General features: G+C 40.9%; 1 protein-coding gene across 1 annotated transcript; it reads right to left on the bottom strand.

Annotated features, from left to right (window-relative positions):
- Positions 1-720: 720 nt before the first annotated feature.
- Positions 721-18,135, bottom strand: fmr1 (FMRP translational regulator 1). Its single transcript, XM_044127374.1, has 15 exons — positions 17,696-18,135; positions 12,499-12,551; positions 12,314-12,407; positions 12,117-12,188; positions 11,817-11,965; positions 11,642-11,735; positions 11,443-11,559; positions 11,037-11,207; positions 10,864-10,942; positions 10,652-10,779; positions 10,482-10,568; positions 9,446-9,674; positions 9,153-9,353; positions 8,515-8,594; positions 721-7,688 (listed from the first exon to the last, which is right to left on the bottom strand). The coding sequence occupies exons 1-15, from the start codon at positions 17,744-17,746 to the stop codon at positions 7,476-7,478; spliced, it is 1,818 nt and encodes a 605-aa protein (XP_043983309.1). The 5' UTR covers positions 17,747-18,135; the 3' UTR covers positions 721-7,475.
- Positions 18,136-19,186: the final 1,051 nt, after the last annotated feature.

Below are 19,186 nucleotides of genomic sequence, written 5' to 3'. Positions count from 1 at the left end.
AAATAATTCTTTGTTTGTGCTGCGTTTTCCTCTTGTCCGTCACATAATTTAAGTATCTCTAGACTTTATGAAAAAAGGAATTTGTTTCTAAATCAAATCGTGACCCTAAAAATTGAATTGCTAGACTGAAAGATTTACATCTCTTATTATGGATCTTTGAATAAATCAAAGTTTGTATCATTAACGATTTTCCAGATAAATTACTATTTTAGCATTTATTCTGTTAAGAATTTAGAAAATATTTTCAAATTTGCTCTGATACCTGGGTACAAACCCCCCTTGTAATATCGGAAGTTTAAACTGAATATTACAAATTTAACTTTACGCCGTGTAGATATAGTCATATCTCATGAACATTTTCCCATTGTGTCCCATTGTAAATGGCTCCGGAACCGGAAGTAGTTGTTTGGACCTTCCACAATTGCCACGAATAACTTTTTTTCAGCACGAGTGGCTTTTACTAGAGACATTTAACATTTATTAGACAGTAACCCGATAGATCCGGCAACGGAACCGAGAACGGGAGTCGAGCTCGTGACGGTCTCGTCGAGGCCGTTAGCTTCTCTTTACAGGGCGCTCGCGCTAAACACTGCGTCATGCGACGCTCGGGCGATAATCATTTTTGACAGAAAATGACAAACCTTTTAGAGTTGTAGGAAGTAGCTTTGTGTCGCTAGCATCACAAAAAAGGGTACAAAAAATGCGCCCAAGATACCGGAGGAAGATCAAACTTTATTTATTGAAACTGCTTGCATACAAAATATATTGCACTATAACCAGACATGTCCACCCAAACATCTTAAATGCAGGTAGTATGTACAAAAAGAGAAAACAAAGATTAAAATGCCCAAAAAGTGCACACAAGGTTTAACAGCTTTTTGAATTACCCTGGTTTAAGTATCTACAGATGCTCTGCAAGTCGTCACTTTCTGGCAATCTATAGTTGAATAGCCCATAGTGTGAACACCTAGTAGTCTTCAACATTACCTTCTACAAATTACTGCTATCTGACATCTGAGCCAACAATAAAAAACACAATTTGGATAGACCTTGTTTTAGCCCAAGACGAACCGCAATGGGATTAATGGCGGTTCATAAGTATCTTTAAATGTCTTGACATTCATACCAAATTTGATGTTCAAAGTGAAGTCAGAACAAAGCAGGACCTTTCAGCATTTGGTCCGACTCCACTGTGTACAGATTAAATAAACAAAACCTTCCCAAACTAAGTCAGTTCTTGTCTATAGTCAGGACAGCACTCAATGTGACAATCACATGCACTCCTACACCCTTTAGCCACAGACATAGACTCTCCGCTAATCTGTAAAGTACATACTTCCAATCAGATGTATTTCTACTTTTTGCCCAATTCTCTGTCAAAACAATCTAAATGTTGAAGGCAGGCTTCAAGACCCAACGTTCGCTTCCACTGGCTTACAAAGACATTTCTAGGTGAGACACAAGTGGGTTTACAGTGATTGAAGTTTCAGAAGGATTGCTCCTTAAACAAATCCATCATCATGGTTTGAACAGTTGTATTGGAATTCATATTCATAGGTTCCCATGTAGAAAACGTTGCGTGGTTACGTCTTAAATGGTGTCACTTAGCAGCCCACTTCCATTTTGGGATCCCAAACGGTTCAAGAGCCACGTGAGTGGCCGCAACCAATTCTGTTCATGCATCTCAGCATAAGTCGAAGTTCTTGATAGTTCACCCACCGAGATGAGCTTCATGCCATGAAATGAGCTCTACTGATCTCAGGTGAGTTGCTTAAATGCCAGGTTACTAGTTAACTACATCACCACCAGTTGGTTAAAATGCTTCCAAAGCAACATTTCCTCAGTGACCTCAACCGGGTCAGCATGCAACAGTCTTCTTTCACTTTAGTGTTTTATAGTTATTTACATACATTGGTCTTGTTCAGCAGTACAGTTGGTTAGTGATCTCCCTAATAATCCAACCCAAACACTGAAATATGTTTCAGCTTTTCTTCCCCACAGAACTAATTCACTCTCCCGGAGGTAAAAAAAAAACCCCAACAAAACACACCCCACCTGAACCCGGAGGCTCCATAAAACAACAACGCACAACCAGAGGTGAAGGGAGTTTCCTCCAATCTGGTGCGACAACAGCGCTAAAATGAAGAAGGTCTCTGAAACATTTACAACACTGTCTAAAACAAAAACCCCAACTAGATCAGTGTGTACCATCTATCCTGTGGGAGATAAGTCTGCCTGGCAGCACTAAAAGGGTAAGTAACAGTTTTTGTTGTTGAAAAAATACCTAGGGTATTTGTAAATGACAAAAATAGGCTGGTTATTATTTCTTTATCTGTACAAGTAGAGAGCAAGAAAATCTCAGGGTTCACTTTTAGCTAGGAATTAAAGGGAGAATCCATCATACAACATTATGCATGTCGACATACTGTAGGACATAATACTTGCTTCAGGTTAGCCTCAAGTGTTTTCTTCAAGGCTGAAGACCCTTTATATTAGCACTAGGGAGATGCTAGTGTAGACTGCAGACATGGCTAACAATCACACATAGTGTATCTTCAGTTAAAATAGACCTCTACTATCACTCTCTATGTTCAGCTATAGCTCAGAATAAACAACAAAGTTAAAAATGTGGTGTTTACCAGGATGTTTTTACACTTTGAAGCAATTCAAAACGAGTTTCATGAGTTTAAGCAAAGCTAACCTTCTTTGTCATAGCTGCTCCGAAATTAGCAACACCTTAGCTAGAACACGCAAGCATGTAGCTTCTTCTTTTTCCTTCTAATTTCAGAGTTGTTCATGACTGTTCCCAAACGCAACACGACGGGTCATGAGCTCAACAGCCAAACTATTCTTTCTTTCTAAATCTAGAATGAGAAAAAGCTCCTGCAGACCATAAAACATCAAAGGGAGTCATGAAATCCAGACCCAGATCAATTAGCCCCATCGCTAAAAAAATAAAATATTAGCCCCATCGCCAAGTCATATCATTTCATACCCCGGCGACGCCATTTTGTCACGTCTAACATTCTGTACCCGAGTATTAAAATCATTGCGTTGTCAGAATTTTTTTGATAGACATTTTTATGAACTATAGTGATAAAAATAAAAATAAACAAAAACACCTCACATCTGGCTGGTACGTATTTCTTGGGGTGATTCCTCTACATTTCATTGCAGTAGACTTTGAGAAGATAACGGAGAGTTTCTTAAAATTTATTTTGTCAAAGTGAGTATAAGCTGAAGGTTTAGCTGGTATAAAACACCATTTGGCACCCAAATCTCCCCAAATAACCCCAAAAAAACCTCATGTAGAAGACAATCAAAACTCTAAAGGTATGAAATGACGAGGGGACTAACCAATCAGAACCCACAAAATTTGCCAACTTATGTATAAAATGGCCCAGAAATGTTTATTTTACTAATCACTACAACAGTCGCAGATTTGGGGGCAACAGAGAATCTAAAGCGTTCATGAATTCTTGACATTTACTTTAATGCCGTCATCGTCATACAGTTTCCATCAATCATTGGGTCAAATTCCCTGAGTGGGTTCAGTATTTTATTCAGTTTTGGGTAGACTTTTATGTTGTCAAATGAAAACCAACTCCCTCTGCAAAGCTGTTCATATCCACTGTATTTCAACCAAATCCTACTTGACTGCACAGCATTGAGTTTATTCTGAAGAGTTCTAGCATTTAGCCCGATATTAAACAAAAACAAAACAAAAAAATAGCATAAGAGAGCATTTTAAACAATTGTACAAATCTTTTCCTAAACAAATAATGACATCATTATATACAATATGCCACCCTCCCTTCTTGTTTCTTTTTTTTTGTTGTCTTTTTGTTAAACAAAACGCAGATGCTCTACCGACGATACATCGGTTACTTTCACTGGAACCATTGGTTGATGAGCTGGTTGGAATCCGTACCAGAGAATCTAAATGCAACATGGCTACAGTGTAAACATGTGAAAGCAAAGTCTTAACATATTAGTGATGGAGTAATTAACATACATCATAATTAAAAAGGGGGTAAAAAAAAAAAGACTTCTAAACAACTTGTTTCATCATTTATTACTTATGTCACCACTTTCTAAAATGTTATATAAAGTTCTACGTGTCACTGACTCTACGGTGTACGTTTTCAGCTCATGACTGGCTATGACACCTATTTCAAAAAATTATGTAAAACTCTACTGAATGTCTTTAAAGTCCAGAAGAAAGATGTTCATGCAATTAAAGGAAAAAAAAAAGAAGGAACCTGGCCTAATCACAGCCAGCTCTTCGGTTCATTTATCAGGTGTTAAAGCGGCATTAGGAGCAGGTTCACTTGCCGCTTCACACCCAAAAATGAAACTTTAAAAAAGGGTGCCTGTGCGAGGCCCGAGTGGCCGCTCGAGGCCTGCACAGAATTTCACAGATGAGCCGTCAGGCTTCAGTCTGACGCTATAGATGCAACACGTAGAGGTCCGGCGCTGACAGCAGCCACCGTCCTTAAGCGCTGAAACCACCAGACTCATGAACCTTTACTTCTTTGCAGTCAGACTTCAGCCGAAGCTTTGAGAGCTCAAGACAAGTGAGTTGTTTTTTTTTATTATTTTTACCATCTTGAGACACTGAATTATCCTCCATCCCTGATTTATACATCTAGGTTGTGATGCTAGCCATAATCGAAGGCACGTGTCCCAAAATTAAAATTAAGGTTTCCCCTACGCACTGAGCTGTCAAAGTTCTTAAAGAAAAGTAAATCAGGCGTTCCTTTAGAAAGGTTTGCTTCTTTTCAAGAATTGTGTCAAAGGTTTTGTTTCTAGTAGGATTTGTGAAGCAGGCCACAAGAAACTTTAGATGTGTAGCGTTGGTAATATGAAGGTTTTGTCACGTCCGTCTTTGCTTCACTATTAGCTTTACCTACATTTGACTATTTTTAAAACCATCCCAACATACAAGTATGCAAATCTTGACAAATTTCAACATATTCTTCAATAGCTGCGTTTCCACTGATTATAAAATGGTGCATTTCAAAAATAAATTCACTTAATTGGAAACGTCAATTTTGAAAAAAACATGGTTTTCGGTAAAAAGTTTTTTTTGTTTGTTTTTAATTTGATCAAAATAGTTTTGGCGCAAAACTGCAATGGAAATGCTGTTTGGTTTTTTTTGCATCACACAAGTCATGTGACCAACAACCAGCTTTTACCACTGGCAAAAACCAAGAAGAAGAAAACGACAGGAAGTATTTGAGGATGACAGCGCGGTATGTTTAATGACTTATTGGACGAACAAGCTTATTCACAATTTCATATGCGTTTTTTTCTGCGCACATCTTTAATGGAAACGCAGCTTCTCTCGAAAAAGGAGACTTGAGTGTTAAGAAAGTCTACGGATTCATTGATAAACCTAATCTTAGTCATTTTGTCTCCTAAATCACAACACCTCTCTAGATCTCTAGTTGGTTTGAATTGAGAACATTAATAGAATAAAACGATAGTAAATCAACTTTTAAGGCTTTCTTCCCCAGCTAAACCAAAATGCTCTCTTCCATGCAAGAAAATCCCCAGAAACCGATGAATACAAATGTAAAATGCGTCATGATTACAGTTCACACCCGTCGTATTGTTTTGACCTCCATTATGTAAATAGTACCAAAAAACTAAACAAAAAAACCTCAGGGACTTTAACTTTTAAAACAGCTATTTCTCCCATGAAGAATCAAAGAATCTCCATTATACGTCGTTACGCTGATGACGGTTTCCTTTAAAATTTGCTAAATTTACAGACAAGGAGGAACATAAACCCAAGGCACAAACATAAAGGAGCCCCATGGTGACTGAAAAACGAGAAGCTCGCACAGTTTATGGAAAATAAAAAACTACAGGCACATAATGACCGCTTCACTGACTCTCGTAGCTGTAGGGAAATGTCTCGTTTATAAGATGCAGCCAAAATGTGATTTTGAAGAAAAAAGGTAAACAGGAAAGGGATGGATCACAAATATGTTGGACAAGCAGAACAGGAGGTGGGAGGGAGTAAAACCTCAACCAAAAACAACTGATATCTCATCTACAGTTAGACAAATATGTTTTATAAATGAAAAGACTTGACGAATTAATAAATTAAACAGGAGAACTGTCCTGTTTGAGCTATTTCATCTGCCCTCCACTTAAATGGACTCTTTTAATGTCAGTAAAAAGAGCCGGAAACCAAAGTAAAATGCAGGTTAGGAGTCTTCACCCGACAGCTCTTTAGTACCACCCTGTGACTCAGTGCAGTTTCGTCTAAAACCAGTGCAGGCGTGCTGCCATGAATCCGTAAACGAGCATCAATCTTTTATTTTACAGGCTGGAGCCATGAGTCAGTTGTTGTTTTTTTTGTTTTTTTAAACCTTTCTCCCATTGTATCAGCAATCTGCTCACAAGAGAGTTGGAGCGTTTATTTTATTTATTTTTTTTTTTTTTTACAAAATGACAGTTGACATCGACGTAGTACAAACCTAGACTTTTGGAAGTTGCTGCTGAGTTTTAATTTGTTTTAAAAAATAAAAAATAAACAAAAAAAAAAACCCAAAATAGAACAGATATTTCACACCAGCTGGCCTCAGGTTTAAGTCTGTATGCCTCAGAAGAGACGGGGTCCAATATTGAGGCATCAAACCAAACAAAGGCCTTTTTAAATAACAGCGTGATGTAGAGCGTTGCTTTTAGGAGTGCCTACCTGTTTGCATTTCAGTGTGGGGAAAAAAAAGGTAGAAAATAAAAGTAAAGTGCCATCTGCAAACAATTTTCCCCACAACCAAACGTCTTCCTACATGGACACAAAAAAAAATATCAGATTTGCTACTTCTTTTTTTTTGTTGTTGTTGTTGAACAGGTTTGTTGTAGAAAGCTGGTTTTGGGTGACTTTGAAAATGTTGAATTTTGGGAGTTTTAGAGAAGCAAAACGTGTTTCTGTACCAGTGGGGTGGGGGGCATGTTTGGACACAGGGAAGTCTGCGATCATCTGTAAGACTTAAGAACGTTGAAACTTTTTGCCAAAAGGATGAAATTGTTTTCACAGATTTCTGCCGCCGCTGTCGTTCCTGTTTTCTCGTGCGAGTAAGCACGAATGGGACCGAAGGAGAAAAAAAAAAAGAAACATACTTGTGGTGTTGACGAGTGAAATGGGAGGGGTTTTTTTTCCCCCTCAGCTAACCCTTCTGTCACAGAGGAACTTCTTCTTCTTTTCCTCTTGTTTCAAAACAGTCCAGAGAGGAACAGGAGACAACAGCAGGCGGGAACGGATCGAGACTTCGCTAATCGTTTCCAATCGTTTCTTCGCATCAGAAATGCGTGTCCTCTTGTGTGCGACAAAGATGAGAAAAAGACCAAGAAAAAATACAAATAAAACACGCCAGAGACTATAAGATGGTGTATGAAAAGTTGCCTGCGTGTGTGTGTGTGTGTGTGTGTGAGAGAGAGAAGGTTCTATGTGGGTGCGTCTACGACACTCCGTTCACCAGCGCCGGAGCGTCCTGTTTGTCCTTCTTCATGCCCCGGTCTCTCAGGGGTCTCTGATGGTGATGGCGGGACTGGCCGTCCCCGCAGACGGCGATGCCACTCTGGGATGAAGAAGGTCCTCCTCCTGCTCCTCCTCCTCCTCGGCCGCCTGATGAGTGCTGCACGCTGCGCTCGTTGTTTCCGTCCACACGGATCTGCGGGGCAAAGCAGAACATTACATCGACTCCCACACTCCCTGTTTTTATTATAAACACATTCATACCTCTTGACTGTAACTAGAGATGCACCGATCTCATATCTACAACTGTATCAGTACAGATATTGAACAAAATTCTTTCTGTGAATATGTGCCTGATCCATGAGGGTGGATCTATTCAGTCTAATTCTATGCTTCGTGCTCTGATATCACGCTTTGTTTATTTATTTTCCATTGTATTTAGAAGTTTTAATTGCTCTTTCTGAACCATTTGAAAGGTTTTCTGCAGTTTATTTTGACGTGTTTGACCAAAGATAAGTCAACCTATTGGTTTTAGTTTCTCTTTTATTTTCCATTAGATGTTTTGCTCCTAAGTGGACTGACTGAACAAATTTCATTTGTTTTGCTTTTACATGTTTGACCATTCTTTTGAAGTTATTGGTGTACTTGAGTGTGCCTTGCTGGTGCACAGTTAAATAAATGTGTAATTCGGTACACTTCAGATATCGGAAGTGGAAAAAGTGGATCGGTGAATCCCTAAATTCAACCTGTGACGGGCCAATAAATACAAAACCGCATAATTGGGAGAAAAATGATGGTTGGTGTAACTCAGACAAACAAAATCTCATCTTGACAAAGACAAGATTCAGTTTTTATTTAGGCCATGTGAAATTAAAATTGTCTTCATTTGGCCAAATGACATCACCTGTCCCTACGCCCGTGGGCCACAAACGGCCCGTGGGCCACGCTTTGGACACCCTTAGTTTGAGTTGCTGGAACTCAGACAAAAATAATTTCTGTTGCTCATATTAGCAGGAGTTCACCTGCAGTGTGTCTTCCTGGCCTCGAGGCTTCGGGTCCCTTACATGACGAGGTCTTGGCTCGCCCCACTGCATGTCATCACCTAGGCAACACAAAAACAAATACCTTCTAGTCAAAAGAAATCATAAAAGGGTGACTGTGTATAATAAACCTAAAGTGAAAAGCATCTTTATTCCAGAGACAATCTAGATTATGGTAATCAGCTAAAAAAAAAAAAAAAAAAGGTTTTTCGTTAAACTGGTTGAGCCTTTTTTAACACAATATTAAAAATACAGTAAACGATGCAATTAAACCATTAAAATCCTTATTCACATAGGAAAAACATTGCTCTGCCTAAAATGCAGCAACAAAGCGTCCATGAAGTCAATTTGAACTGGGTGAATTTACAGAAAAATGCCACTTGAGTTTTGAGTAGAGCATATTTACAGACAAAAGTGTTTTGTTTTGTTTTTTAGCAAATGGCCTTTTTAAAAATCTGCATACTAAAGTTAAAGATTAATCAACTACCAAATTAGTAGACGATTACTGAAATAATCGACTAATCACAATTAATCCGATTAATCGTGTGAGCCCTAAACACAAAGATATGTATTATTTCAGGTTGCTAACCTCTTTCTAGCAGAGGAATAACAATAATCACCTTTATACCCTCCCCCTCCTCTCCCTCTGCCCCCGCGGCCTCTCAGGCCCCCCCCTCCGGGTCGTTTCCTGCCGTCTGTCCGCCTGGGCAGGGACCCGCCTCCTGTCATCATCTCCTCGGTGGGAGCCAGGGACCAGTCGCTCAGCTCCTCTCGGTGGTCCGACTCCGTCTCCGAAGCGTTGGACGCCTCCGAGTTGGTGCCTGTGGAGTCGAAAGTCAAAAGAGTTTACGGTAAACGAGGAGGTTCGACAAACCGGAGCATGAAGAAACAGGAGGAGTTACGGTGAGCACACCTGAGGCGAACGCCGCCCCGCCCCCTCTCCGGCCCCGTCCGCCTCTTCCTCCCACGTAGGGCTTCCCACCTCCTGCTCCTCTGCCCATCCCCATTCCCATCCCGTTATCGAACACGTAGGATTTGTCTTTGGGGTTTCGGGGGCCTGTCCCTCCCCCTCCGCCCCCGCCCCCTATCTGTCGCAGCTGCTCGTCAATCTGAAGGCGCTCCAAGCGCAGCTGGTCCACCTCCTGCAGACAACGAAATAGGAAATTACATTCCCAGTAAGATGAGTAAAAAGAAAAAAAAAAAAAAAAAAAAAAAACTAGGCGTGCATCGATGGCAGTTTTTTTGGTCGATCACCAATCTTTAACACAATTTCTGCAATTTCTTATTAAATTTGGTTTCATTTAATCTTTTAAAAGAAAGTTGAGACTTTTTAAGACCAGCAAGAATTAAATTTAAGGCCTACATATATCAACAGAAAATAAAAGAAGAATGTTAAGATTTATGGAAAATCGCATCTGTCAGCGATAAATTTGCACTCTAACAATACACAGAAAAAAAGCCAACTAGTTAGACAGCAACAGTTTATTAGCAGCTAATAAACTTAAAGTAGCCTCAACTGCATTTAGTCACAAATCATACATAGAATATACTAGCCACAACAAAGTTAAAGACCTGTAACGTGCGCATTTAAGGGCAACTTTGATATTTTTAAAATTTATTTCAGATGTTTTAAAGGCCTTAATTTTATATACAAGGATTTGACACTTTAAGGCTTTTTAATGATTTGTGGACAGTCTGTTTAAAAAGCCTGACCTGCCAATTCCGATTCTGCCTGATACCAATTTTTCTATCTGAAAAGTTATTAGATACTGATTCTGTCAAGGAGCGGCTGATTTTCAGATCTTTACAGAGACAACATAAGATCGGAGGATGGGATTGGTTGTACGTGTAACTATCGTCAATCTCCCAAAATTAAGGAAATCGTTGCAGATTTATCAATGCACACCTACACAACACTATTAATCTGTCTTGTGGGATTCAACACACACCTTTAGGTAATTGAGGTGATAGTCCAGGAGCACTGTTGCATTGGAAATACTTTCCTTGGTCCCCACAAACACAAATGGCACCATTCCCTGAAGAAGAACATCAAACACGGTTGGAAGTGGATGTGAAGAAAATCCAGAAACTGAGGAGTTTTCATCCCGACACCACGGACCTCATCTGCTGCTGCCGCCGCCGCCGCCGAGGGCTTCTTGTCGTTCTCCGGCTCGATTCGAACCCTCACCACACCGGACTTATCCACCACTTCCTGGATCAGCTTGCCGTTCTTTCCGATCACTTTTCCTGCAGGGCGTCCGAATCCGGTCAATGGCCAGAGAAAGCAAAAATGAACTAAAAAGTTAGAGCGCATGAGGTCATTATGCTCACCGACTAAGTTTCGGGGAACTTTGATGATATCTTCGGAAAACTCCAGGTAGCTCCTAGCTATTCGGACGGCATCCTGATCCTGGGAAAAGCAGACCGATTAAAAGGTTGTTACCCTCTTCTTCATCACGTAGTACCTGGATGGTGTGGCAGTTGATCTGCAGAAGCCCTCTTACCTCCCCGTATATGTGGAAGGTGCACGTTTCTTCGTCCAGGTCGATGTTGGTGACTCCAGGGACTTTTCGCGCCTGCTGAATGTTGGCGCCGTGAGTCCCGATGGCCAGACCCATCAGGTCGTCCCGAACCACAAACTGCTCATGAAACCGAGACGCCAGCTGTCTGGAACTCTGAAACCAACAAAACGATTTGTTTGCCGTTTATGGGAAATATCCACAACGTTTTACGTATTTTGCAGCTCTAAATAAAACAAGTTTAATTTAGCTGGACTGAAGACAAAAAAGCTCTTCCAATTTCAAAGGATTGCAGACTCCTGATCTAAAATCTTAACAAAAACAAACAGATGATGTGCTTGTAACCATGGTGAAACCATCTCAAAGGGTGTGAACAGTTTGGTAAGCGTACCTCCAGCTGCCTGCTGGCCTCCTCGTTCCGCATCATGAGCGACAGTTTGGTGCGGAGGCTCCTGAAGTGCATGTCGCTCATCATGTTGGCCCGCTTTGTCGTGACCTCGTTCACCGACTGCAACAGGAGGTAAAGCCGGATTTTACTCACAACCACAACACAGGCAGACAGCTAGGAACGTTCAAATCTGCTGACGAACCAAGATGACCAGCTGCTTTTTCTCAGAGTCGTAGGTGATGCTGAACGCGCCGACGGCCTTCTTGAAGTCTTTGTGCGCCGACTCTTTGGAGCACCTGGAAACGAGTCGTTATGTTTCATTTTTGTTTGTGTTTATAGAACTGAAAATGGCGGTGTGGGTTATGAAGGAGACTTGCATCTGTCGCAGGTCTTCAGGGACTTCCAGCCTGATCTTGATGAAGGTGTTTTTGGTGGCTGGCTTGTTCGGGTTGACCGGCCGTAACCGCTCCAGCGTCACGATCTCGTTCAGCGTGGCGTCGCACGCCGCGTACTCGATCACGTAAAACTGAAAACAGGAAAAGGTGAGGGTCAAGGGTTCCTAAAGGAACATTTAGAACAGACAATCAACGTTTTTACCAAACTAAAATCTATTCTAAAAAATAGAATAGATATCTTTCCACGTATCTTTGAATAAAGATACGTGGATCCAGCCGCACCTCTCCTTTGACCATGCGAACCTTGGCCAGCCACCATCCACACGGCTCCTTGTCATTGGCTCTGGAGTACACCTGACAAACACACGCAGTTCATTTCGCAATAACCTTTGCATTGATTCTCAATATCTTGCATTTTAACTCCATTCTTTGCGTTTAAGTTTTAGCAATTCTTGATGAGAAAACGGAACTATTCCCACCTCAACTTCATCGCTCTCATTTATCTCTTTGCTGAAGCCTGTCGGAGGAGGGAAGCGAACGTCCTGGAACGGGATCTGACGCTCCGGCTGCCAACTGGGACACGCAAACAGTAAAAACAGACTTTGTAACATTGGCCTAAGATGAAAACACAGCCATTATGTTTGCCTTTTATTACATTACTCACTTGTTTTCAAATGCCACAGTGACGGATCCCTCGTGGACATCCTTCACAAAAGCCTGAGAGAAGCACAAAGGAAATTCATAGTTACCACGATGCATTGTACTGCTACAAAAAGAAAAAGAAAACAGAAAGATAAACAAGCCTCTGCCACTAATGCAACTGATTTATTAAAAAGAGGATTATTCATACCTTTTTTTTGTAAAATTTGACATTTTCTGCAGAATTTTGACTTTCTTTGCAAAATTCTGGGCTTTTACTCAAAATTTTGACTTTAATTCTCGTTAAAGAATTATTTTCTTTTTTCCAGTGGCTTTAATCCTGTTCCACAGATTCCGTAAGACGTTTGACTGTATCTCGCCACAATCTGCATTCATGTGCATAAAAGATTGCAAATAGGACACATCCTGCCTGTAAGGAAACGACTAATTCAAAGATTCAGAGTGTTGCCTGAGGAGTAGCACTGGGCTTAAAGGCTTGCTGACAGCGACGGATGAAATCAAGCAAAAACAGAAACTTCCCATGAACCTCTGAAATAATCAGTGAAAGCTTTCTTAAAAACTCCCTGAGTTGTAGAAGTCAACCGAATTACAGTAATCCAAGTAAAAACTAACAAATGTTCATGTGCTGGTAGTGAAGTGTTGGCGTTTTTCTGCTGCCGTCATTGGTGTGCATTCACACTACAGCTATTTAGTCCGCTTTAATAGAACTCTAGTTCATTTGCCTGCAAAGTCTAGTTCTTTAGTGGAGGTGTGAACGCATAATTAAACTCTGATGTGGACCAATAGACTGAAAAACCTAGGTCTTGATTCGGTTCAAGGGAACTCTGGTGCGGTTCAAATGCAAACACCAAGCACACCGCAGACTGCTCCAAAAGCAGGAAGTGGACAACAGTGCAACCAAAACAAACGAACCAATCTAGCGGTAATGGGAGAAATTACCAAACACAACAGAGAAATCAAACAACCGCTAAAATCTGATGTTTCTCCATTTTTGTTTACATTTCATAAAGAAGGAAGTTGCTTCCAGTGCCTTCTTTTTTTTCCCCTCCAGTGGGTCTTTTTGTGGGCTCTAGTGTCCCTTATTCGAAAGTAGGCTGACAGGAAGGGGGGAACGAGAGGGGGAAAGACATGCGGCAAATGTCGGCCGGGTCCGGGAATCGAACCAGCGACTGCCGCGTCGAGGACTGAAGGCCTCCAAATGTGGGTCGCGCTATCCCCTACGTTAACTTCCAGTGCCTTCTTCAGAAGTTTTTGTGCAGTTTCCTTCACCGTTACTTGGTGCAGCGCCACCGCAGGCGAGGAGGGGAACAGGCTTTTCAAAGGCTTTAGTTTGTTTGACAAAGCGCAGTATGAAAGACAATCACGTCAACTGAAACTATAACAAATGTTGCAGTTTCGGCCCCCAATTGAACAGAGTCAACCAGACTATCAAGTCTGAAAACACACCAAGAACAAGATTTATATTACATTAACTCTCTCACACACACCAAATGTTTAAATCACCCCTAGCCATAAAAAAAATGTGGGGGTCCACAGCATTACGCTTGTCGGACTTTAAAAGACCATCAGAGATGTTCCTAAATAGGCTACATAAACGGGTAGATACACACTAAACACCTGTCTAATGTTTTTAATCAAGCTCCTGTTGTAATTCAACATCCGTCACAAAAGCATTTTAAATTAACCCTATAAAAGAAACTGAAATATCTGCCCAGTTCTTACTCCTGTTTTTTTTCCATCACTTAGAAGATTCCTGGTTCATACAGACGGAGAATTTTTAGCGTTTGACAACATTCTGAACGTTTAGGTTTTAGTATCTGTGTGTTTCCCACAGATCCCACCAAAAATAATGGAGTTAGTTTCTGATTTGGCAGTGTGATAAAAAGATAAAAACTTCACTTCAAAATCCATAGTTATTTCTAGAGCAACATGCATGATGAGAAGCAAAGTTGCTATTATTTACCATTAAACTGGACTTTAGGGCAACGTCTTCAACCTGTGCTAAGGCAACCAACTAACATGGCTGCCAAATGACATGCTGAACTCCTTAGACTTGTCGGATCTAGATTAGATTATTCTTCTTTAAAAACTGTTTTGGCGCTAGCCAGCTTTTTCAGTTCCAGTTTAGGAAACCAATTTAACCCCGATCCCAGACATCTGGAGCCCACTTGGGTATTCTGTAATGTAGATTTTTATTTTTTTCACTACAGATTAAGGTTAAGGGGTCAATAACGTTGATCGAAATAACATTTTTTGACCAATATGTAACCACCGTCATAATTGGCAAGTTGCACTGTGTGCAAATAAGTGCTAGGAAAAGGCATAGAGTTGTAAAGGAGAGAAAGAGGAAGGTATAACAAGATGTCAGTGAGGTGGAGAACTAAACGGAAATGCTGAGCTGGAGGTGGCATGAATGTAGATTCACATTGGATGGGATAAAACTGAACTGGTTTGTATATGAAGGATGTATATGTGTGCAGATAATCTGCTTTTGTACGTTTTAGGACAAGAATCCCCCTTCCCAAATTGAGACTTTATAGTGCGTGCGATCTGGTTGCAATGCCCAGATCTAACATAAAATGGACATTTCGTTCAGTAACATTGCTTCTGTGGACTATAGCATGTTTGTTGATTTACAGCAGCTAACTTTTATTAAATGCAACACATCTTAGATCACACACTGATTGTCAGAACTGAGGCTCACTTCAGTTATGACCAGTGAGATATTTCCTGACTGGCAACCTGCATCAACAACCCAGTCTGACCAGTTCATTTACAGCCAGGAAAACCTTTTACAATCAACTTTAATTAGTCTCTTATAAAGATATTTTTATTTTTTATTACTGTGGGTAATTTTTTTTTTGTCAAAGGCTTAATAACTTAACAGCAAAATGTAAATAACAATAATAAAAAGTCATATTTAGTTATAAAAAAAGGCTTTAGTAGTCTATAGTAAAAAGAGATATTGATTTTTTTATTGTGTGAAGCATTTATTTATTAGATACCCAAATACCAAAATGACCAACACTGTTGCGGTGTGAAAAATCTCAGACAAACCTAATCATCTAAATTTAAATTTAGATGATTTAGATCAGTGGTCCCCAACCTTTTTATTACCGCGGACCAGTCAATACTTGGGAATTTTGATGCGGCCCGGGGGAAGGGTGAGGACCGTCAGATAATGCTTCTGCATGTTGGCGTTCCAGCTAAAGCCTTTTTTTTTTTTTTGCCCCCATATTCGCTTTACGACAATCTTACAACGTCCTGCAGTGTGTGGTGTGTTGCTTGGTGGTGTGTTGAATATATTCGATCTAAAATCGGGCATATTCAATATTGTCTTGGACAGATTTTAGCAGCCTGTGAGTTTTTCCCTGACTGGAAGCGAGAACGCAGCCTGTTGAATGTGACAGGTAGCCAATCAGAAAGTGTGGTGATGTAAGAACGGACGGGAATCCCAAACAGTTGACATGGCAACCGAGAGTCCGGTGGACATCGAAGGTGATATATGGAAATGTTTATTACTATATGTAAAGGTCATTTTTATCTATGTTTATTATACGTGGTTATGTTTATTCAGTTAAAAATGTTAACTACGAACAAAATAACACCTCCAAATCACAGTGCAGCAAATAGAGCGGCTGCTCCCTCCGTCTTTTATCAAACACCTATTCTTTTTGTTACGTCTTTTATCGCTTAAAATGAGTCCACAAACTGTCACTGCTGCTTCTATATAGTCATCCATGTTTAATTATTTTAAATTCATGTATGGTGTGTTGGAGGTTTTACTGGGTTTTCTTCTGGAATCGGGATGTTTATGAGTAGAATCGGTTTGTGTGGTGTGTTGCTCCTGCCGTGTGGCTGGACACAGGAACCAATCGAACCTGTTGGACTTTTATCGGCTCTGTGGTCACAGAGGTTTGGAAAATTTGCCCACAATTCTTAAATCTTGCCGTGTGAACCAGACCCAAAACTCACACGCTCTGACTCTGGTCGCTATGGTAACATTTACATATCCCTTCAAAATAAGATAGAGATGCGCCACAAAAACAAACATTTTACTTTTGTGTAAATTTTAATGACTAATGGGAACCCTGAGCTTGTTTCTCTGCAACCAGACGGTCCCATCTGGGAGTGATGAGAGACAATGACACCCGAAGTGTTGCTTATGCACAGGGTGCTTGGTCTCTACGTGGTGAATCAGTTTGAAGCTTCATTGCCTCATTAACACGCCGGTCACCATATCATGCAGAGCTTGGAATGTGGGAATCACCTACTGGTCAGGGATAAATCCATTCTCCTGTCTCTTTTCTGGGCCTTTTCCCCTTCAAAGAAACTTTACAAAGACATCTGATCTGTTTCTTACTCATTTTGCTGCTTGTGGCTCAATGTTGGAGCACCAGACGTAACCAAGAGAATCTGTTTAAAGGATTTTCAAAATAAAAGGTCCTCCAGACTCAAATAATACATAAAACAGAAATATTTAATTATTTCTTGCTCAGCCGGTACCAATTGGTTCACAGACCGATATTGGTCCGTGGTTGAGGACCACTGATTCAGATTATCTACCTACTATACCAGAATATAGAGTGCTAACCTGACTTTATTTAATTGTTTTCTTGATTTATAATGTCAAATAAAGCATAGAAGCTCAAAAGACACAGCAACGTCAGTCATTTTTCATACATACGTGAAAAATAAGATTAAATCCATTGCCATCGATTTCAAGACAAGGTTTTAAATCATTCTATTATTAGTATTGGCATAATCTGATTTGTTCATTCTCCCACCAAGCAGCCTTTGCTACAATTTGTTGCTCATTTATTGATCATCTTGGCTGAAACATCAATATAAGTTGAGTTGTGAGCATCTATAAGAAGCTCTCCTCTTCATCACTTAAACGGAAACTATCACGTAGCCTAAATTAACCGTTCTGGTTTAGCAGACACCCGGCCGGGATGTGGACGTTAGTTAAGCTCGCAGTACGGAGGGAAACACAAATAAAACGTAAAGTTTTTGTCTTCTGGTTTATTATAGCACCAACCAACCGATCTAGGTGGAGGCTGGTCACAGACAAGAGGCCCACATCCACCAACAGGCATCGGAGGGCTAGCTCGGCGCTGTTATTTTTTTGTTATTCATTGTTTATATTTGAACAAACTATGGCAACTGTAGCAAAGCGCGGTGTAATTTATGTAACCTACCTTATAAAAGGCTCCACTTGTCCCTCTCACTTCCACTACAAGCTCCTCCATGACGCAACTTATCACAGCTCGCTAGCTAGCTAACTACAGTTAGCAATGTTAGCAGCTAGCAAGCTGGCTAGCCCGCTGCTAGCCAAGGTAGAGTTTCCAACCGTGGGCTTCCCTGCTTTGTCAAATGACGCTTCCAGTTGGATGCAAGAAGGGACTAAGGTAACCGTGCGCGACGGTGACGTTGTTCTTCGTTTTGCACCGTTCGTCAATTCTCCCTCTGCTCTTCGCGGCTTTTTAATTCGGAGCGAATAAGAAAATGAAAGGCAGATGGCTGTCCAAGTTAGCCCGTGGAGTTAGCTGGTTTACGTTAATGCTGTGTGATTAGTCGGGAAGCAGCTACTGCTGGCTGGCTGCATCTCTCCATCATGTGACGTCTACCCTTTCTTCCTCGGCTGCCATCCGAAGCTGCTATCACTAAAATATGCCTCTTACTGCTGCCCGTGGGTAAGAAGGAGGAATACATCCAAGATAGGAATACATTAAATTAATTCATCGCAAATGAATTAATTTAAAATATTTGTTTACATAAAAAATTTGAAATTTTCAGTTTTTCACCACCGGGTTTCTCCTGAAGTAATGTAGACAATATTCCAACATAAATTTAATGTATTGGTGTATTTTACTGCTACGGTTTTCAAAATATGATGCAAAGTACCTCTGGTGATACTTTGTATTTTGTACTTTTGTACCTTTTTGTATCAGACATTAACAAGATCAATAATATAGGGTGACCAAACGTCCGTATTTCCCGGGACATGTCCGTATTTCATGTCCTGTCCCGGGATATTTTTAGAAAGTGAGGAAATGTCCAAAATGGATTTGGAGGCACTGATCCTCATCCCGGCTGCTTCACACTCGGCTGCGAATCGCTCCAGTGAAAGCTGTAGATCACGACCTGATGAAGGCAGCAGGACCACATCTTCTGCAAAAAGCAGAGATGCGATCCTAAGGCCACCAGATCGGATCCCCTCAACGCCTTGGCTGTGCCTACAAATTCTGTCAATAAAAGTATTGAATAGAATTAGTGACAAACAGCCTTGGCGGAGTCCAGCTCTCACTGGAAACGAGCCCGAGTTGCTGCCGGCAATGAGGACCAGACTCTGGAAGTACAGGGAGCATCTGTAGCCCAGGATCAGATCACCAAGGTCCCCACCTTCTGCTAGGGGATCCTGTCTCCTCTTCGGCTGTGCCCTGCTGGGCTCCATGGGTTAAAGCCCAGCCCCAAGGTGTATACGCCTCTCGTACGCGATGTTATAAACGGACCTCATGATATTCTGTTGAGGGAACTTTAACGTTCTCCTCTCCCGCCAGGTTGACTGCTATTTTTTTCTCCATTTAGATTTTCCACCCCTTCCTGCCTCCCGCTATAAATGGAGGTCTTCCAGGCTTTCCTTGGCTAGGGGGCTGTGGCTTAAGCTGTGATGTTAAATTGTCTTTAAA

The sequence above is a fragment of the Gambusia affinis genome, linkage group LG09 (assembly GCF_019740435.1).
Source record: "Gambusia affinis linkage group LG09, SWU_Gaff_1.0, whole genome shotgun sequence".
Classification (NCBI taxonomy): domain Eukaryota; kingdom Metazoa; phylum Chordata; class Actinopteri; order Cyprinodontiformes; family Poeciliidae; genus Gambusia; species Gambusia affinis.
The sequence above is the reverse complement of the archived record's forward strand: the minus strand, read 5'-3'. Positions and strand labels throughout refer to the sequence as shown.

Coding starts and splice junctions, on each gene's coding strand:
- fmr1 (XM_044127374.1), bottom strand. CDS start 17,746: ATGGAGGAGCTTGTAGTGGAAGTGAGAGGGACAAGTGGAGCCTTTTAT. Junction 11,966..12,116: donor TTCGCATGGTCAAAGGAGAG/GTGCGGCTGGAT, acceptor TCCTGTTTTCAG/TTTTACGTGATCGAGTACGC. Junction 10,943..11,036: donor CCTTCCACATATACGGGGAG/GTAAGAGGGCTT, acceptor TGCTTTTCCCAG/GATCAGGATGCCGTCCGAAT.